The sequence below is a fragment of the Xiphophorus hellerii genome, chromosome 2 (genome assembly GCF_003331165.1).
Source record: "Xiphophorus hellerii strain 12219 chromosome 2, Xiphophorus_hellerii-4.1, whole genome shotgun sequence".
Taxonomy (NCBI): Eukaryota; Metazoa; Chordata; class Actinopteri; order Cyprinodontiformes; family Poeciliidae; genus Xiphophorus; species Xiphophorus hellerii.
This window is the reverse complement of record NC_045673.1, coordinates 18881815-18904811: the sequence shown is the minus strand read 5'-3', so window position 1 is coordinate 18904811 and position 22997 is coordinate 18881815. Positions and strand designations below refer to the sequence as shown.

At 37.3% G+C, this 22997-nt stretch overlaps 1 protein-coding gene across 2 annotated transcripts in view; it reads right to left on the bottom strand.

Annotated features, from left to right (window-relative positions):
• kiaa1549la (KIAA1549-like a) overlaps window positions 1–22997 on the bottom strand; it is a 90911-nt gene that overhangs the window by 57880 nt on the left and 10034 nt on the right. For both annotated transcript variants that reach the window (XM_032586315.1, XM_032586316.1), the window contains exons 2-3: window positions 3427–4083; window positions 597–1439 (exon numbers count right to left, since the gene is read on the bottom strand). In XM_032586315.1, coding sequence (XP_032442206.1) covers window positions 597–1439; window positions 3427–4083 — 1500 coding nt within the window. The remainder of the gene's footprint in view (window positions 1–596; window positions 1440–3426; window positions 4084–22997) is intronic.

Here is a 22997-nt window from a genome sequence, read left to right as displayed (position 1 = left end):
AAAGATTTAAATAAAAAAGGTTTAAGTAAACAAGATCAGTACACAGTAAAGCTGGTTTGAATTTGCCTTTTTTTAACAACAGCATATCAGCAACTGGATTATGATCACCACAACTGTTTTTCAATATGGAAAAGGCCGATTTTCTACACACAGTCCAGCCGAGTATGGCTCTCCAAATCGTCCCTGACCATGAATACTTCACCATGGACCTCAAGGAGCTTAGTTCATGACTTCAGATTACAGTTTTCTTGCTTCTGAATGACATAACATACATGCAAATATGTTCCTCTACCAGTTGTTAGGTACTGAAAAGAAAATGAGTGAAAAAGCAGCTAATGCCCAAAAACAAGCTTTGAAAAATCTTTAGAAAGCTTTAACAGCTTTTCACCAGAATCATTTTAAACATAAAAAACAATACTGCTTGTATTCAAAATGTGAAGAAAGTCACTGATAATTCAAGATTGCATTGCAGTGTAATTTAAGAATATGTTAATTATTTCAAAAGGGAGGTAATATTCATTAGAGATTATTTTTAAAAATGTATTTAACATATGTTGAGCTTTAAAACTTCTAATAAGGATATTAAAGTCTCCTACCTGTTTTGACCCAGAACTTCTCCGTCACATTGCATGGGAGAGGCATTTCCTCAGCACTGGTGGTGGAGGGACTTTGTGTGGTTGTTGTCAGAAGTGGTGTAGTTTGAACTGGGATGAGCATAGTGGTGGTGGGTGCTTCTGTTGTGGTGGTGGTAGTTGTAGTTGTTGAAGTGGTGATGGTGGTCGTGGTAGTGGGAGCAGCAGTAGTAGTTGAGGCAGTGGTGGTTGTAGTGGGAGCTGGAGTGGTGGTGGTGGTTGTGGTGGTGGTGGTTGTAGTAGTTGGGGGAACAGTAACTGTGGTGGTGGTAGTGGGGGCTGGCATGGTCGTAGAGGTTGTTGTTGGAAGAGTCGCGGTTGTTGCGACGAAGAGCCTTGTTTCCTCTGTGGGTGCAGCAGCTGTTATGTTCGATAGAGACGCCTCTGTGCTCCCAGGAGTCGCTGCCTCCTGTGTTGCCATCTCTGTGCTATTAACAGTAAAGCTGGTCGTTGAGGGTGTTGTTGTGGTTACTGTTGTCAGCTGAAGGCTGCCATCGGTCACAGTGTCCTGGCTGGTGTTATTTTGGGCTGTGATGGTTTCTGGTGGCGTTTCTGTTCTCTTCGTGGTAGAAAACGACACAGTTGAAGTGGTGGTTGTCGATGGGGTTGTCTTTATGGTCGTGGCTGCTGTAGTTGTGTTCTGTATGGGGATCCTGGGACGCACAGGCATGGTGGTATTCCACTGGTGGGTGGAGAAAGGGCTTGTTACATTGGGAGGAAGTGTGATATCATGGTCACCCACTGTGGACAGGTGAGATTCAGGTACAGTGGGAAGATCCCACGCTGGTAGGCCGCTCACTAATTCATCTGAAGGGAAAAAGAACATGGATAAGTCAAAAAAATATTAAATAATTTCTAAATACTGTATTTTGCTTCAGATATGTTCAGAAAACCCTGCAGCTGAGTACAAAAGGTTTATTGATTTAAAACGTCCTGCTATTTTACATACTTCATGGACTCTAACAAAGCTTCCCACCATACTCTGAAGTGGTCACCAGGTGACCACTTATTCATCCACTGTTTCATTCCATATTCACCTGTATAGTTTGCTGAAGAAAAGCTAGAACTAAGACACTTGTGAAAAGCTTGTCATCAATACGTGACCTTAAATGATCTTTATCATGGACAAAGAATCCTAATCAAGATTTTACTTTTTCTTTTTTAGACATTCCTGAAAAATGCCTTTTTTGTCTTTACCTCAATAGGACCTGAACCTTTGAGGAAAAGAAGAAAAACAGGTTACTTTTAATTTCATTGGCCTCTGTCTCTACTTTCCAGCTTACTTACTTTCCCTTTAAATATGTACTTCTAACAATTTCCAAGCCTTTACTTACTTCTTTTATTTCCTGATTGCTGAACAACTATTATATTCTAAATGCAGTGACACATTTATCCAAACCAGAGTTAGGATAACAACAAACCTATCAAGCCTCAGCTGTCACTTTTATTTGATTTAAGTAACGAAAATTCTTTTTTTAAGTTCGAAGTTTTTAATTCCCTACAGAATATTGAATATTAACATGTCAACCTGAAAGACACTTTTATACTAGGATTGTGTTTTATCTGTCTACATTGTAACTGCAAATGCATGACGCAGACTACCTTTCATTTTCAAAAACACCTCCAGATCCAATCGTATTCCCCCTGACAATGTGTGGAATGAGTTGAAATGCTTGGAGACACACTACTTTCTCCTGCACATTCTTCAGAAAGCTAAATATTTGTATAATAATTACCTTATTATTGAGGCAAAAATAGACACAAAAAACAGAGAGGGATGGAGGTTACGAAATGGGGGGGGGGAGATGATGATGATGATGATGATGATGATGATGACGATGATGATGATGATGACGATGATGACAACGACGACGACAGCAATAAGTCTAAGATGATAAAATGATATACATGATGGTGACACTGATGAAATGTTGAAGGTGATGATTTACTGATAATAAAACTGAAAAAACTCAATTACAGTGAATTAAATTCAGTTCAAATAATTCAATTAAAATGAATTGTTAATATTATTACAAGCAATCTATTAAGATTAAATCACTGTTAAAAATGACAATTGGTCATGCAGAAATGACGGATGTCTGTGAGACTCGTTGCTGAAGCATTCAGCAGCGGGACCTCCATACGTCTCCCTGAGAAGTTGCTGAGGTGACTAAAGCATAAACTGAATCATGTCCAACTGAACTACAATTACTCTCAGACATGTCTCCTTCAGTTTGATAAATCCTGATAATTACTATAGACAAAGGCTTGGTTAATAATTAATTCTGTTACAAAACACTAAAAAGCAGCAGTGTGTCATTGGGATTTTATTTGACAAACCAACACTGACATTTTCCAATAAATATCTACATCTGTAATTTTTCTCACATTATTAGATGATGGATTAAGCAGTGTTACGTGAATTTTCTACAGCCTATGATATTGTTTATCCCTGCTGTTCTCTGTTACTAATGTTCTCTAACAAACCTGTGAGGCTTTCGCTGACGAGCTAAATTCAAATTCAGTTTGCACACAGTTAACAGCCATTTTAAATTAAATGTCTGTAATAAATGGTAATTAAGGGCTTCAGATTAAAGAGGCTGAATATACTAATAATTTTTTAAGACTTACTTGTTAAAAATTACTTTAAACCATTTATCCTTTTCCACTTCACAATTATACCCTTTCAGTTGGTCTGTCATAAAATCTCAATAAAGGATTGTACCTCTGCTGTGCTAAATTGTGAAAATTAAAATTAATATTTTTGCCAGATAATTGAAAAAATATTACCCACCCAAACTATAGTTGGTTGAGGAGTTGTTGTTTCCAATAACCACAGACAAATTGGTGGATGGTGGAGTCTGACTCAGTTTTTTACTGGATGGAGAGGAGGGAAGAGAGGATGCTTTTGTTGTGGAGGAAGATAAGGCCTTGGATGAAGAAGAGCTTTTAGACCAAGCCGCTTTAGACAGCAGCCCTAAAGGTTTTCTGACTGCTGGAGTCTGCAGCTCTGTCGTCTCAGTCAGCATGCTGAGTACCGATGAAAGGGCCGCCTGCTCCCTTTGGACCTCTCCACTTGTCCTCAGCTTCTCCTGCACAAGCATGGGAGCTGGATCTTCGGGCACGCTTGGCAGCGCTTCCTCCTCTGTGTGGACCGGCCTCCATCCCGCTTCAGCCCACGCTCGAGTTTCCGTCATAATCCCAGCCTCTGCAAAGACTTTTCCATGTGCTCCCGCACTCACTCCTTCCTGCGTTTCTGTCCAGATTGCAGTTTTGGCCTCGGCAAACACTTTTCCCTCAGGCCAGCGTCTGAGTTCAGCATCAGGACCTGCTCCAGGAGCAACATCTTTAACGCCGTCTCTGTCTCTAAATCCAGGAGTCAGGATTGGGGGCACTGTGGGGTCCAGAGGTATGTCACTGTTCTTCATTGACACATAATGGCCTTCCTCAGCTGTGAGAGAGAGAGAAAGAAAGAGAAGGAAGGAAATTCATGTTTAATTGGGGCAGTTTGAGTCATCTGTCAGAAAGGAGACAAAGTGACTCACTTCAGCACACACATCTGGAAACCTTGAATCATTACTCCTCATAAGGTCATTCCTACTGTCCAACTGTCAGTGGATTTAAAATTGCTCTGCTTGCACCCAGACTCTTGAGGAAAATACATACACACATAAAAATATCCACATTGCTCCCCTGCCTCAGACATACGGATCCAAAAGGATTAAAACTGTGACTGCTGGAAAAATAGTAATACTGTCAAAAATAGGTCACTTATGTTTTAGAGGATAAAGCATGAGGAATTACTTTTCATGTTCCAGGATCCATAAATTAGGACACAAATGCACCCTAATCAGCCATGATTTCACAGATACTAATCACATCCCTTAGGTTAGCCACACAGGTTTATGAATTTATTATTTCCAGAGCAAACACAAAAAGCATGGCCTTTGGCTCAGATCAGCAACAAATGAGGACGGAATTGGTTCTTGAAGCAAATGGAGGTTTTGGCTATTTGTGGGCCACAAATGTCATTTTTCATTTTGTAAATACTAAAAGATACATGAAAATGGAGCAAGAAAGAGAAAATCCTGTCAATGAATTTAACAACATACTCATGCTGAATTTTGAAAACTTGGCTTGACTGAATGAGGCAATTAAAGCATTCAGCCTCAATAGTACTCTGAGTTGGTGGAACTGAAACATGAGAGATTGCAAAGCTGACCTTACTTGAAGTTTATTAATTGTCTCATTTGGATTGAAAATCTTCTTAAAGCTTCAACAGGAAACTTCAATAAAAATAACATTTTTTACATATTAGTTAAAACTGTCTCTATGGTTTGACAATAAGAGACATAATCTGGGAAAGAATCAAGCTTCTCTGCCTTCTTCCTGTGGTTTTATTGCCATCGGTAAAAATACACCGCTCCAAATATAAAAAATGATACAAGGTTTTCAAAATTTTGTATAAAGAAAAATGTATAATCTACAATCCATCTTTTCTGTGAAGGTCTTACAGGATTGTTTGGGAACAATAGTGAACAAAAAGCATCATGAAGACCAAGAAACACAGTAGACAAGTCAGATAAAAAGCAGTAAGTTTAAAACTGGGCTAGGTATAAAACAGTATCTCAAGCTTTCTACATCCTAGAGAGAACTGTTCAATCAATTATCTGAAAGACTGAAAGAGAATGGCAGAACTGCACCCATACCAAGACCAGTTCACAGATGGGTTGGGCCAGCAGAACATTAATCAGAGAAGTAGCCTAGTGGGAGAATCTGTCAATATGAGTAACTATTAGGTATGCATATCACACAGCTGACCTTTGGGTGTGACATAACGAAATCCATAAAAAATCCTATTTGCAGTTTGCCACAAGCCATGTGGAGAGCACAGCAAACCTGTGAAAGGAGGTGCTCTGTCCAGATGAGACCAAGCTTGATGTCCAAAGTTGGTAGATCTCTGGACATCAAGACCTCAAAGTTCAGCAAAACTGAACGCCAAACTCTACAAACCAAAGACTACATACCAAAATCCCTATAAAATCTTCTAAAGTTTGTTGCAATGTGACTCAATGTGAAAAAGTCCGGGGAGTATGGAAACTTTTGCAAGGCACTATTGAATTTGTATTTAAAATTTCAACACCTCGTTTCCTTTGGTAAATGTGTCGCACATTTCCCACATCCCCCGAGTCTCCGCAGAGGATCGGTTAATTAAAAGGAAGTGAATCTGAGCTTGACAGACTTTGCAGAACAAGCTTTGTGCCTTGCTGCTGCACATCCTCTGGAAACTTGCTATAAAAACATTTTAAACATCACGGCATTAATTATCATCACTGAGCAATATGTCCCTCGCTACACCACGTCATATTATAAATGCTATTAGAAGAGGAAACTAATCCACTGACTGTTTGTGTTTGGTCTTCTTTGGGTTCAGAGCGGTGTTTTAGTCACTTTTAGGGAGTAGAAACAGACGAAGTTAGAAATGACAGGGGCAACAAGCTCAGGGCAATATGGGGTAAGTAACATGCCGGCTAGATTTAACCTAAAAGTCATCCTCCTGCTAATACAGATTCATCAGATGATTTTTCTTTAATAATTTAATATGAAAAAAGGCACAAAAAGTAAATTTTTTTTGGGAAAGAAAACAAAACTGTTCTGCATTCCTTAATATTATGTATTTGACATGAACTGTTGTAGTATCCTACTAGTAGTAAAATACTAGTAGTCTGAACTTAGCACAATATTTAGCCATAATAGTTGACTGTATTTCTCTGTGCTGAAGGGGGAATGATCATGTGACTCAAGGTTGTCTACCAGACAAGAAACATGGCTCTAACAAAATGCTAGTGTTGCTTAGTGTCTGCTCAAGGGAATGATTTTTCAGGTTCAAACAGATAATAAGTAATAATAATGTCTTTTATTATCTCTACGACATTAGTGAAATTATGTCTTGGTCATGACAGCAACTCCTTCAATGGCCAATAGTCTGTTTCCAATAGGAATAGTTAATTACAGGTGGGGATCAATTACAGGTGATGAATGGATAAATGGTGAGAATAACTGAAGGAATCGATGGAATGAAGGACTGTACTGTATGGAGGACTGTTGGGATTGTTTGCTCAACCAAAGCCACCTGCTCTGGTTGAGAGCAGCATATGTGACTCCACTTTCAGACCACCGAGAAAGCACTAGGAAGGAGGAAGCTCTACTGAGATAAAATATGGACAGGATGGATGGATTGTGTAGGAGAAAGAGGGGATTAAAGGTGGATATATGTGGATCTGAAGTGCATTAGCTTTTTGGACAAAACATGATGGACATCTTTTGCCTATTTCCATGTGAGAACATTCGGCTTACACCAGATTATGAGAATCACAGCACAGAAATGATGCACAAAGCACTACAGGGCATTTACTACGCTTTTAAGCTAGAGTCATATTATGCTTTGACCAAGGCGTCTTGCCAGCTGGATGTGATGATGCCCTGCTGCATCTCTGCAGCTGCCAACACAAACCTGTAAAGCCTTTACAGCTCAGTACAAGCCATCTGAATATTCATATTGGTCTTTTTTCGGTACAGTTATTATTGCACTGGTAAATGTTTAATGCCTGAGTGCATGAACTTATGCATTTTTGTTCTGTCTTTTTCAGTTTGAGCCAAACAGAGCCGATCCGAGTAAACCGCTACAACAGTGAGCAGAGGAGGTCAAGTGCCAAACACACAGGAAGTGTGAAGGTAGAGCGGAGCCAAACGGTCAGGGCTGTGAAGCTCAGAGAAAAGTGAGGAGGGGGAGTGTGGTTGGTTCAATCTGCCAGATAGCCATCTGGTGTGGGCAGGTTTTCATTTCAATAATTAGTATTCCACACAGCAGACAAAAATAATCTATATCTTAATCACAGAGCCGTGCCAGTTGAGATATATCTACAACTACGCCAGCTTTTCTGGTATGATTTATGACAACAACCTTCCGTACAGAAGGTGTCACATAATTCATGCATAAAACCGTGGGTTCAACACTTTAGTCAAAACAAAAATAGAGAAAGGAAGCACAGGAAGCACCTTTTTGCGCAGATGCAACTGTTTTCTGTATATTCATCTTATTTCAAGGATGCATGAGTAGTAATTTGGTGGGAAAAAAAAAGAAAAACGGCATTCAAAAGTAAGAAGATTAAAAGTTTCTTTCAAACATTACTTTTTATAACACCAGAAATCTTGAGAATGGGGAATCTAAACTATGAACTAAAATAGATTTTAAACTAAAATGTGTTTACAGTTCAACTGTTGAACTCTTGCAGCTCAGAATCATTAATGTTTTTAGTTTACTCTGTCAAAACATTTAACATTTTGAAGACATGAGAGTCAGACTACATGCACATGGATATGAAATGGTTTGTTTACTGATATGATACTTGAATGTTTAAGAGTCTGGCATTAAAAATTAACTTCCACATCATTACAAATAATACTTGTTGCCCTTAATCATATGACTTACCCAATCTTAAGGTAAATTCACACCCTATATGTCAAGACACGCGTCCTACAAAAATTTGGTTGCATCATGAGCAACACACATCACTTAAACATTCGTAGTGCTAAAAAATTGTCTACATAAGATGGCTTTAAAATAAATACAAAAATGACCACGTTTCCAACCTCTATTAAAGGATTTTCGAAGATACTCAGGATTTTATGCAATTAAATCAGTCATATTTGTTCTACATTTTTCCACAGTATTTCAAGATACACACACAGTTTAGCTAGAGTAGCAGTCCTGATGGTAGGTTGGAGCACTGAAACATGTCATGGTATGAGAATCAGTGGGAGAAATGTCCTTTGGCAGATTATTTTGTTAGGCCGTCCAACAGGATGGACAATAATAACATTTTCCTGGAACTATTCAAGGTCATCCATCCATCTGTGGAGGCAGAAAACAATTGAAAAGGATTAGTTAATAAACCAATATATTTGAAATTTTTCAAGTGGACGATAATGAATGGAATGAAAAGCATAATTTTACTACCAGTAATACTTATTTAGTACTTAAGAAGTACTAGAAGGTTTAAAGATTCACTTTAAAAATGCTAGATGTGATATAAAACTTGTTTGCTTTCTAAACAAAGCAGCCTTGCAAAAAACACAAGAGATTTATCAGTTTCTAAAAAGGCAGCCAGAAAAGTTTGAGAAGTGTAACAGCCTCATTAATACTCACAATAGTTGCCAAAGAGGAAGAAAACTGCCTGGCAACAACAAAACCTAGCCAAAGTGTTAAATGAGTGCCAAGAAAATCTCACACAAACAGAGCAGACAATCTAACACAATGTTAGCTTACAGTTACATAAAATAAAAATTTTACAATGAGACTGGTTTATTTTTGAATACCTAACAATCAGTCACTGTCAGCTTCAATTACAGTGAACAAAGAAGCAATTGGACTTAAAACTTACGAAAAAAGTGATAGTTTTAAAATATGGACAAAGAAGAAGACAATATAAGATGTTAAAGCAGGAAGGACAGACAGATGGAAGGATTAAAGCAGCTCTTCTCACCAAAGAGTTGGTTCTTAAAAGGCAGGTTTCCAGGTCTAGAACCAGCGCTTTTGGTGGAGCAAACAGAATACTTCTGAATGCTTTAAGTCCATTAAAATGCACAGATAGTGGTAATAACCTCTAATCATAAATAGCGCATAAGAGTTAAAATACAACTCATATGCAAATTGCATAAAAATGTTTTAACTCTCATTGTCACATTCTTAAAGGGTTGAACAGATACACAATTTTTCTGTTAAGATCTGATTGTTGTTTGTTTGAAGCTAATTCTTTTCATACTTGACATTCAAAACATGTTGAGTATACAGCACTTTAATTTCTAAATATACAAATGAAAAAGGGGTTTTCTCAAATTTATTTTTGAAATGCATGAGTTGGGACATCACACCAATTGTTTATAATTTAGTATGTCTTAAATCTTTGGTTGCTTTTTTGTGGCATGTGATAAAGGCCACACAAATGCGAAATTAGGCAAATCATACACGGAGAAGTGTAAATGAAATAACTTTTGATAATTGGGGAAATTAGTTGTTTTAATTATTCAAAAATGGATGTGGGAAATCTGAATGGGAAAAAGAACAATCACAGACCTCAAAAAGACCAAAAAACGGCAATGACTGAAAATATAAACTCCCAAGATCCAAAAGTACGCTTTTCTATTGATGTGTCGGGCAGGAGTGATATTTATGGTGTTCCAATATGTGGGTGTGTGTGTCTGTGTGCCTGGCACACAGAGCGTGATATTTTAGCACAAAAGTCGCAAAATGCCAAGCTGAAATGTCATCTCTCACAGCTGTTTAAGTCCAACATTTTGGCTGTTCATCTAAAATCAGATTCAATCCAGAAAAAAGTGGCACAATGTCAAACAGTTTTTTTTGTTGTTGTTGTTGTAGTTGTCAGACCGTTTGCCCCAAAAGCCGGGAGAAGTTGCCTTAAACACAAATTCAAAGACAACTCGCACCCTTTTCAACCTCCCGGCTTCCACAACCCAAGAGCTTTTTAAAATGCTTGCTAACATGTCTTTGATTGCCAAATATCCTTTAAAATCAAAGGAGGTGAGAGAAATAAAGGAGATGTTTTGCTGTAACCCTCATATATGTGCATTAAAGAAAATTCCCAAAACATAAAGCAGCTTAACTCCTGACAAATCCAAAGTCAATCATTAAAGAAAAGGCAGCAACACCAAGACGGGACCTATTTGAGGCAACACAAATCAGCTGCTCTGTTCAGCATGACAACAAGGCTGCCTCCAATGCTGCGTTTCCACAGCAACCGCAGGGATGCTGTCACCGGGGTAACCATTACAGCAGATAGGGAAAGAAACAGAGCGTTCTGAACTTAAATCATGTCTGCTCTGCCTGTCGGATATCACCTTGAGATGGTGCAGAGAGCTGTAGTGTTTGTTGTGATGTTATCAGACCAAACATAATATTAACTTCAAGCGACAACTTTCGACTTTGTGAACGAGCAGAGCACAAAATTAATCTGTGTCACTTAATAAAACATGGAGAAAAGCGGAGCAACGGTGAATTAGTGGACTGCTGATAAAATGAATCATCTGGGAGCGTGTCCTATTGTTATTTATGTGACAAGTGACAGATGAGCGTTGACTTCCACATGATCACAATCACTCTCAAACACTTTACACACGCCTGATTAAAAGCCGTCTATACGCTCAGCTGCTGCCTCTATTTAAACAGCTTATGATAGGTTGGAAAAGTGGACATGATTTTTAAATGAGGGCTTGACACGTGCTGGCAGCACTATTGAGATAAATGATAAATGGAGCCATAAATTGTGTATTGATCTTTCTAAATAAAAGAAAGATCCAACCGACATGGATTCGTCGGTTGCATGAACACAACAAAGAGCGGCGACGTGTCTGCCTTTATTTGATCTCCAGTTAACATTTATTTAGTGGAGACGGGTCACGGAGAGATACACTCTGCCTGAAACTGAAGCTAATAAAATAAGCTGTATATTACAATTAGACTTCAAGCAGTGGGACCTTCTGTTTGATGTGGATGCCTGCGGGCTGAGAAGACTCCAACCACCACTGAGTGTGCTACATTCAGATACATAACTCTCCATGCAATATACATCAAACCACAAAAGAACTGATGCTACATAAAGCGAGAGGAACGATGGTAGTTTCATCATTTTTCCACTGCTGACATTTTATTACACCCTGGCATAAAAAAAAAAAATCTAACAAATCGATGTTCACAAATTACTTATGCATCAGTCTTTTGCAGGGATGCACCAAGAACTCACAAAAGAGAAAAAGAAATGTGCTGCAGGTTATTTGACAAAGACCAGTATCAATTAGTTTTTGACATTTACAACCTTAGGCTGTAGTAAAGCTGCAGCCAGTAGGTGAAATGTAAAAACGTGCACTATTAAAGTTGTACATATGTTGATAAAGGCTTATTCTAATACAGATAATATCTCCTGTGAGTTGCTCCTATTTCAGGTTGAGCCAGGATGTAGGAGGTCAGTATAAATACAGGTATACAAAAGCTATAGCAGATTACTATTGCAAAGCAGTCAAGAAATGTCAAAAAGTTGGCAGCAAAGTCATATTAATATTTCCTCGTAGGCGTTGTGAGAATGCCAGGTGACTAACAGGAAGAAAAGTAGTTCAGGGCAGTCAGCTGGGACATCCACTATTATTTTGCTAGTTGTGGATGCCTGGCAGACTGCCTCCATGTTGCTTTGCTTCTCATCAGGCATCTGGCATTGTCTTAAAAACATTTAGGCAGCCTGGCTGCTACTCACTCCTACAGCCTGGCCTCCTGTGAGGTTTTAATATGTTGCCCTGCTCCTCGCAGAAACCTGTGAACTGTAAATGTGAACAGAAGATTGGAATGGTGTGTCTGTATCACAGGGTTTAGAGTTAAAGGATGAGAACGCTGCTGTTGTTTTGAGAAATCAAAGCAACAGCAAATTTTGGCCACAATTTAGGAAGATGAATCTTCAGGATACTAACAGTTGCAATCTATTAGTCTATGTTAATGTAATGTAAATACACAAATTAACCAACATGTCTTTTCTTGTCTTTTGTGATCACTGCATGAAGAGTGAATAACCTACTGTAGTTCATGTGATTATGTTTATTGTTTTGATTCTCTTTCTCTTCTATGCTTTGCGATTACGAACCTTTTTCGGCTGAAAGTTCAATCCACAATATGAGGAAACCCCAAACTTTAATCCATTTTATTTTTTATCTTCACTGATTTTCATCCAGTGACGAAGTTTGATCAGCTTACTTGTGCTTTATAAATAAAACTGACACTGATATTGATACGTGGTCCGATAGTTATAAGGAAGAATCAAGAGACGGCAAGTTTAAAGAATATAATGTAAGTAAGATCTTCATCAGCTTCTACAGAGCTTAAAATGAGATTAAATTACATTATTACTTGGTCACGGCTGTGACATCTGCAAAGCATTTGCAGAAATGGCCAAACTGTTTCACATTTGTAGTTGTAATAGCATTTCTGTGCTTACATGCCCAAGCCACAGAAAAAAAAAAGGCAACTCGACTTGCCTGGATACTACATTACATAAACTACAGTGTCAGATGCATAAAAAGCAGATGCTGAAGGACTATTTATCTAAGACTGTGTATCTTTATATGCCACAGACACACATGATACATGCAAAGTGTATCCAATCCATTATTTGAGTACATTAATTGAGGAAAAGCTTCCATGGTAAGAAATAAATATTTTTAGCAAAAACACATGTGCCATAAGGATTTCCTGTCTTTTGGTCACTCTTCAAAATGGGAAAGACAAGAGCATGTTGTTCAAGCAACTATGTGTTGATCTTTAACAGACAGGAAATGGCTACACAGATAAAGCTATTTACATGAACCTGCCCTGATTTAAAATCATAGTAAATAAATAATCATAGTAACAAAAGTGGAAAACAAGTGGAATAGTAACAAACAAAGCTAGAGTAGAACTAATCTTTATCTTCTGACCATAGAAATCGTTAGGCAGTGTCTACACAGCGATTGGTCTTTATTCTAGACATCCTGGAAAATTAATGTTTACTATCCTACCATCACAATCGTAAACATATAGAGTCTGATCAACTCTGAGACTTTAGCTGATACTATAATCAGCTGCAACAAATACTGAAGTTATTAGAAACAAACATCCCAGAGGGGTTTGATAAAAATCAAACTATATGTGTGGAAATCCTAATGCAGACTGTTAAGTAAGGTAGAGGATCTATGATGTTGTGGGCCTGATTTTCTACTGAAACCACTAAGAAGTATATAGTTTCAGAAACTCTAAAGTACCAGAACATTTTGGATCCAAATTTGCTTGGCTGTGAAGAGTTTTGCATTCACAACACAGTAGTTATGTTAGTCACAAACAGAAACTAATCGTGTATAACTTACAATTAAAATCCTCTCATACTCAAATTGCTCCCCTTATATTCTACTTTTGTTCATATGGTCTCTATAAAGAACTGTAAACATTATGAACAATAAAGAAGAAAATGAATTATTTTATGTCAGTTTAAACAGCTTGAGACAAATTTGAGTTTCAAGTCCTGTTCAATGTTCAGCTGTAAGTTTGGTTCACAGTAAGCCAGTGTAAATCACTGAAAGAGACACCGAGAACAGTCTGAAGTGATTTTGTGGAAAATGTTAATATTTTATGATACAGCTGCCTTCTTCATAACACTTGACAAAGGGAAGCTTCCACAAGCTAGAAAATTTCAACTAGGAAACAGAAGAAAACAACCTGTATTTAATACATCATTGTCTATTTTTTGGTTTCTGGATACATTGGGAGAGAAGGGTTTAAATAATTTTTTGCAACCATGTTAGCTTACACAGGTAAAATAAGAGGATAAAAGGCTAATAGCCCAGTTTGAAATATGACAAAAAAAATAGTCAGGACAGAGGATAGAACAGAGAGAAAACTGGCCGGTTATTCTTGGCACATAATTGAAGGAAAGGGGGAAAAAAATCTTAAATGGTATTTAATTGGATTTAAAAACAAGATTTTTGAAGAGTTAAATTGTCTTCTATTCTTCTATTATTTGTTCTAGAGGTTAAAGCACCATTTGGGATTTATTTTAGCTGATTCAGAAGCAAGAATAACATCTATAATGATCCCAAGGAATAATCCAGGATGTGGGAAAATACAACATAAAGTGAAGAGCCCTAAATAAAATGTTTCTCATTTAATTTATTTTCTAGTCACTTTATGTAAACATAGTATAACTAAATAATGCTTCGAGTATCTTCTTATCATGCTTTTTCTTGCATTTTCTAAACTATTTCGTCAGCAAAATTCCACAAAGGCACAGTACTCTATGCTGGCTCAAATCCTAGTTTTAAAAATCAGACCTAACAAACGTGCCACTGAGATAGACCCATAAACCAGCAGAGATGGAGCTACATGTTAAAAGCTGCAGAGGATAACCTGAGTTGATCAAGGTTACCTGTATAGTTTGGGTTTAATAAAACGCTACAATGAACAGAAAAAAAGCAAAGAAATGCACAAAGACTACAAAGTCCATTAGATATGACTAGAGTTCCAACTAACGATTAACTTAGAAATTGGTTATACTTTTGATTATTCTGATGATTAATCAAAATTTGGATAAGAAACTGGCCCATTCTGCAGATTTTTTTATTTATTTCTTAAATGTATTTTATGCATAATTTTAAATACATTAAAAATACAAATAAACTGATAATTAATTCCTTTTTTTTAAAAAAAATAACCTAGCATTGCCTGAAATGTAATGACATTCCTTTAGTCTATGCCCAGTCATTTGTAATGAAGGATTCATCTGCAACTAAATATATATACTTCTAACATTAACATGTGAAAAGCTCAGGTCTTTCTGTTTACAGTATAGGTGTACGGTGTAGTCTGTTCATTTTGTGGTTTGACCAATTAGAAAATTAGCAAAAGGTGCTTGATAGAAAATTGGTTTTAAAGCATTTGAACCTATGCCACTTGAGGAATTCCATGTAGAATGCTTTTTACAGAAAAAGAAGGGGTTTTTATGTTAAATGCAAAATGTATATATTTTTAGTCCAGTTTTGGTTTAATTGCACCAATCATGCCATATTGAGTTTTGAGTCTGTATACTCCAGTCAGTGATTAATCATTTATTTAAGTAGCTGACAATTATTTCTGTAACAGATTCATCACGATTAAGCCGATTAATTGTGTCAGTCCTAAATATGAACAACATTGAGTTACAAATGTTGTATAAATTCAATTATCAGTTGGCAGCAACACAAAGCCTCTAAAGAACATTGTAAAATAAATGCCGTAGGGGACTGTACAGTGTTTTCTATCACACATGATGTTCGCTGAAAATGATTTGCCTGAAAATAAATCCCACTTTAAGATGGTAGACAGCCGAGACGGCTGCTCTTTTTACTGTTTCGCACAGTAGACAGTCCCTGATGACTAAAGCCTGCTGCACATTTAGGCCACAGTTATTGCAGATATTTGTCCAACTCAGTGCAAGGATCATTGTGATAAAAACTCAGCTGTAACCCTTTTTCGTAACTCTTAGACGTAGAGCTGGGGAAACGTACTGAACTGAGAATGGCAATGAAATGGCAATGTCTGTTTTCAAGCTTTCAGTTTATATTTCAGTCACATGTGCCCTTATTCACGTTATTACATGTAAATTGTTAAATCCGCAGACAATTTAACAGTCACATTTACTGACAAAGCAAAACAATCTTCTCTCACCGGCCCCTTTGTAAGACTTTGGTAGTGCCAGATTAGACCACCTTTTCTCATTCAGAGATGCTTTAATTCTTCACTGCATGAATTCAGCAGTGTGCTTGAAACATTTCTCAAACACAGGGTTCATGTTGTTAATATTTATGAAGCTGATTTGTTGGCTGTACATCCATAATGCAAATCTTCTATTCCACAAGATCCCAAAGATAATCTATTGGATTGATACCTTGCAGTAGCGAGTGTGGATTAATTAATTTTGTTAGGCCAGCCATACTAAAAATCAACTAGATTCAAACACTTTCACTCAGCCCATAAACAACATTACTAATTTAATATGATGTACGTCTTTTCTTTAATGTAATTTTTCTTAAACTGTTTCCCTGTTTGTCCAATAAAGCCCTTTAAATTATCTTGTGCATGATTGGTGCCATTGCAAACAAGCCCTTAGGTCTTAAATCCAGACAAAAAAATGTTGAGCTAATTTTATTGTGTGTGTTTTTTTTTTTTTTTTATTTTATATTTATGGGATGTTTGATTTCTTTAAATCATTCATGCATGTCATACTATTTGACTCAATAATTTTATTGCAGAACATCCCAATTTTAGACACAAGGAAGATAATTCATCTGCCAAGTATTTTATTAATTATTCTGTACATATCAGCTCATATTGCTGTCATGTTCCTGCCTCTTCTCCTCTGGTCTTTAAATTGAAGAGCACAAACACTAAGAAACACAAGCTGGGGCCTGGGTTGACTCCATCACAGCTTTCATTTTTATTATTCCATTATTATTTTACTGCACCAGGCCCATTTATTATACATTTCATCTTCTCAAACCACTGCTAAAAGGTTCTCAACTTTACAATACAGCACTGGGACATTATTTAGGCCTGAGCAGCAAAGAGCTGCGAAGGCCTATTGTTTTCATACTGTTTATTTCTTTTCTAATCATTGAAATATCACTAGTGTTAGAAAATTGGAGAAAAAGATGTTAATAGATTCCCCATTACATAATGCTTTCTAATCCACAATCTCCTTGAATTGGTTTCTACATGGCATCAAAAGTTAATATGTCCTCTTGAGGTCAGAGGTCTGACCAACAAAATATTTGGTATTGAGATCTGGATTGTGCTTCTTTTCAGTAAACCAGTGGCAATTTCTGATTTCTGTGAGTCATGGAAACATTGCATGCAGAAAGTATAAATTCCTATGTTAAAAGTGACAAATAAAATGTCAAAAACAAAACCAACATGCTCTGTGGTGAATGGAGATATTGTGTGAGGATATTTGCTATAACCAATCTTTGAACAATCAATTTCTCATGACTCACAAAGACAGAAAACTTGTGCTTAGGCGCAAGTGGGAAATTACTTGTTCATCTTTCCTTTCATGATGATAGCTGACAAACCAGGGTATTGTCACCACCTATTAAACTGAAGTGAAAAAACGTAAACTATTAAGTCATATTCTGCCTTGTAGCTGACCCAAAGAACAGCATAATCACAAATGTGACCACATCTGCAAGGTCCTGCGGAGATTGCACACACACTTTCACAGAAACCATGTTGAAGCCTTGATCTTAACCAAAACAGCTCACCCCCACTATTCCATTCTGACTATGAAAGTCTGCACTTTAAACAATTAGGGATTAATGCCTCGCTATAAACCGAGTGGCTCCATGGCTATTTTTAACTAGATGCATCCAGGAAATAATCCACTACAGACACACAAATACGCAACTAAAATGTGTGTCTGCCACACAATGAACTCCGAAGCATGAAGCGACATGCAGGGGACAAAAACTGTTACATCATCTGCCTATGTTCGTTTACCTTGGCGCACACACACAGAGCAACACTTATTTTGACGATAACGCGTACCGACGCACAAAGCCGAGCCACAGACAATCACAAGCAAACAAACTCAAAACACACAAACAAGTAGGGCTGCGACAGAGTGACACACAGATGGATGCAGAACATTAAAAATTAGCCCACTCAGGACTAACGGGGAAAAATACAAAGCACAAGGAACAAACCCAAACACACAAACGTGCATGCCAGACTGAATCCCATCTCTCGGTTCATCTCCCACTGCCAACCTGCTGCTGCTGCCGCTGAGGCCTTCCTCGCGTGACAACAAACTATATGATGAGAGATGATGACGGATCGCAGTGGAAATGTTCGTGAGTGTTGCTGTGGGAGTGTGAGCATGACATAAGGATGATAGATGAATTGCTTCTTTTCTCGTTTGTTTCCCCTTGTACTTCAAAAGGCTTCCAACTTAACCTCTCCCTGCAAGAAAAAGAAATGCGGTAATGTTCTTGGGGTCTAAGGAGACCAGACGGCAGCAGCTGAGAAAAGAAGGAAGAGGAAAGAGGAAGAGGTATTTGTTAGAGTGTTGATGGATCTAAGCCCAGCGCTAAGATTTATATTCTACTTAAAAACAAACAGGAAGCCAATAAAAATGCCAGGAAATGTATGAGACGCACATTTGGATCAGGCCAACAATTTCACGGCAGAGCTGTGTAATCCGTGAAGCCAATTCGATGGTGAGTACCAATAAATCAGGAGGGCCATCTCACACTAAAGGCAAGATTTATCACAAGCAGGCTGGAATTAGGACTCAAAAATGACTTTAAACAAATGTAAATTCAGAGTGCTAAAGGATAATTTAAGCAGTGTGAGAAACTTAATAGTGTGGACAGATTCTCCTTTTTGGTTACCAAAAAAACAATAGAATGATTATGCACAGCCACATATGCTTTGATGAGTGACTATGGATAATCTTGTAACATAGATTTTTGTTGGATTCCAATCTATCACATCTACTTAAGATCCTGTAGCAATTTATTTCTCTTATGATTAATGTTTGCTAAATCAAAGTGTATGAGTGTGGTAGAGCAGTCATGGGAAAATTACGTAAGTATGCCAGACATGTGCTGATTTATTAAGCCCATCTAAAAAGTCATCTATTCAAAGAAGCAAATCATCAATTTAACATGAAAGTAGAAGAAGTAAATACTCTAAAGACCAATTTTAGCATGTATGTAGCTAGCAGATGAAATCCTACATGTTTGTACTTGAGTAAGACAAAAACAATCCTTCAGCCTTCAGGTCAAATATAACATAAAAAGAAGATTATGATTCATAAAAGCATCTCCAAATAATATCTCAAAATAATCTGATCAATTCGGAACAGCGTGATTCCCTATTCAGATTATTAAATACCCAAAAATATTTTTTACAAGCTTTTGGTCGTCTACGTCTACAGAACAGCACACATTGCAGCTTGTTTTATTCTTAGGTTTCAATTTTAAACTCTAGTGAAGGTGAAATGGAGAGCTATACTGTACTAGATTAATAGGTGTCTCTGCTTAGAGCTGATATATGTCACTAGGGGGAAATACAATCCGGCTTTATTGCATCAGGACTTTAATATGAAAGCCATGAAAGTAGGAAAACAAAGTCTCGGTGTCAATTCACAGGTGTATGGAGCTTCAGGTTGGTTTTATCCTCTGTTTTAGGAAAAATCTTAGGATAAAGAATAGGTTTCACTAAGCAACAGAATTAGATATTTGGTAAACTAAAAATGTAACAATAAGAGCAGTTTTTTTATGTACCTTAGTGTTTAAAGACTAATTAGGAACAAGACAAAATGCTAAAAATTGGTGTTTTTCAAATGAAAAATTATCAGAATAATTATTAGATCTTTGTTTATAGTGTAGGACAAGATAAATATTACTAAAAAACATTGTTTCCAGCTAGTCACAAGCCATCATTAACCACTGACGCCATCACCATCGCGTGGCGTCATGGTGATGGCGTCAGTTTTGCGTGGACATCCTGGTTGTTTTATTGATGCCTGAATTCAATGGTCCAGACCAAATGTAACATAACATCATCATTTTTTTTGGCAACTATTGATTGCAATCTTGGTTGGCTTGTGCTTATGTTCTTTAATTCATTTATTTTTTAAACTGTCAAAATTACTTATTTCCCATAAACATTGACAGATGATATTTTAGTACTGACACAAAGGAAGTAAAAATAGATCATTTATAAACTCCTCACAAGGTTTAAAACACTGAGTACCTGAAGTGCACCCTCATGCAAATGAGTGCGCTGTTATATAAACTCATATCTACCAGCCAATAGCTCTAGAACATTTAAGATTTATAAACCTGATGGGCCTGTATGATTTTGTGTGCAGTGTGTGAAGCTTTATTGATTTTCCAGGAAATAAACAAGCCAAAACGGCTGCAGGATGCATCATGTGAGCCCGAACAAGCCACCAAGTAAGCTAAGTGCATCCAATTGGTCCTGAGGCCCTGATGAGTGTTTGCCCTTAATGTGTCCCCTGTGGTAAAAAACGTGTGTTCGGTGTGAGCACACAGTGCCATTTCACTTCTGGCCTTAAAAACGTCAGACACTAATCTGATTAAGTGAAGTCAGAACCATGTTTAACCGCCAGCTGGTGACGAGAGGATGACGACAATAAAATCTGCTGTTGTCAAAAAAACAGGAGTGAGAAAATAAGTGCTTCATTAATTAGTCACCACCCATTACATAACTGTCTGGACCACTAAGTCAAGTCCACACGCACACAGGGAAACATCTTCTCCAAAAGCTTAACATCTGCAGGATGACATAACTGACTTCTAAAGGCCGTCAGAACTTCACTTCGGTCTTAATTATGAAAACAGACTAAAGATGCTGATCTGCTTCATCAGACTCACTTCTAATGTGTTTACAACTGACCACCCTCCGGTCTTCACTGTGAACTTCATGCAGAGCCAACAGGCCCACTGGCTTTTCAAATATTTCCCACTCACAAAATCTAATCTGGGTTGCTGAGTGCTTACAGCTTCCTAACACCTAAACTAGGTCTCGAACAGCATGTCTGATTATGCACAGTGATGAATATTTTATGTAGATTTCATCTTTTTTTTTTTTTCTCGGGGCTAGTAAAAACATTGCAGAGTGAATTCAGTGAGGTCAGAACTGTGCAGCCTGGCTTTGATTCATCTCCAGGGAATAATTACCTCTTGTCAACGAGAGCAATTCCTCCATTTACACACCATTGTGATTTGAGCCAACTAGACAGATATATTGAGATAAATAAGCTGCGGCACTGAAATAGATTCCCTTGATTGCTCCTGATTGTGGAACTTTTAATGTAATTACATGGGAAGTTCTTTAATTAGATGCAAAACGATGTAAGACATTTGAATATAGTAGGTGTCAATAAAACACAATATCATTATGAAACTCTGCTGTTGTATGTATGTATGTATGTATGTATGTATGTATGTATGTATGTATGTATGTATGTATGTATGTATGTATGTATGTATGTATAACTACTAAAATGATGAAATATTTAACTTCAGCAATAAATCATCTCATACACACAGATAAATCCAAAATGGAAAACCTGTGGATGAAAAACTAAGTGTGACCATAATGCAAAAATACTCAGTCAATTTCATTAACAGGAGTGGACAAAAAAGCCTCCAAAATGATGTGGATCTAATAAAGTCGTACAGAAAATGACAGGCCACTGAATTAGTGGGTGTACTTAGTTTTTTTTTTTAACCATTTTAGCATCTGGTAAAGAAGAAACAAATTTTTTATGTCCCAACATTTAAAATTCTACAATGAAGAGTGTTTACTTTTCTTTACCTGTGCCGTGTTCAGAAATAAATTTGGATTTGAACACAAACAGACAAATCCTCCATCACGTTTTGAGCAACAAAATGCCGTGAATGGAGCCAACTGAAGGCCAAAAACAGAGTCCTTGGACAGAAAAACACATAAAACTGGCCTCAAGGCCAAATGACACATGAGGAACAGACATGGAAGGGCACTTGGACAGAGGCACCCACCCATTCTCAGGGTGGTGACTGATGACGAGATGGAAAGGGGTCAGCAGACGACCTCAGACATAACACACAGATGCAGAGGAAGATGAAATAGATGTAAACCCAAACCCTGGCCAGTAAGAAGCAGAAGCTTATCAATTTTTCACTCTGCCTCTCACTTAGATGCCGAGATAAAAATAAATCCCTGCGGGGTTCTCTTTTCAAGGTTGAAACAATCTCCAAATTAAAAAAAAAGTACATGTCAACAATACTTCAACAATACAAATATCCAAAGAAACAGATCTTTGGCACAAATTATAACCTGATTATGATTAACTTTGGAAGAGTTTTTAAGCATCTGATTCTAAAAACCTACAAATAATTTAAAGGTAAAATAAGTAGAAAAAACAGGAAAGCTTTTCAGGACACAACCCCAGCCAGACTTATGATATAAAAGCCTTGCAGAAACAGGCAGGACTCCTGGAAAAAGCAAAGCACTTTTATGAATTTCATTTTCCAGTTAGAAAATAATCTTCTTGTTCTGTGTTCCCAAGGCTGAGTAAGAGGAGAAACATGGAAAACAAATCACAGAATGAAAGTCGCTTCTTTTTCTAAAACTGAGAGCAGCAAATGGAAACTGAAGTGGGTGAAGAACAAAGTCTGACTTTGGTTTGCATAACTTGGTTACAAAAGCACAGATAATTGTGACAGTACAGCTGATGATGATGGTGATTACGATGATGATAGCCAAGCTGCTAAGTTAACTCAGAACTTCAGCCTCTGTCACTTCCTGTTCTTTGCTGTGAAATGAATGCTGGACTCAGATTTTATCTTTTTTGCCTAAAAAATATATTTTTAAAAAAGGAAAATGAACTTGTTATTCTCTGCTCCTCATCACTTATTTCCAGATGGAAATGCGTTAACTTTGGGGGAATTTTATCTCATCTCACACGTTAGATGGTTTAACAGCACTATACAGTAACCTGGCCACAAAATGCAATAAAATAAAGAATGCATTTACTTTTAGGCTTTTTACACATCTCTCTTTATGTGAGGTAAAAATTGACATTGCACAGTAAGCATGCAGATTCACTGCTGTCTCAGGATAGATAGATTCAAAAGGTGTGCATTTTCCTCTTGTTTTAGACTTTACATAATATAGAGAGTCACTGGTCAGCAAATATTAATTAACATGCTTAACCTTTATTGCATCAC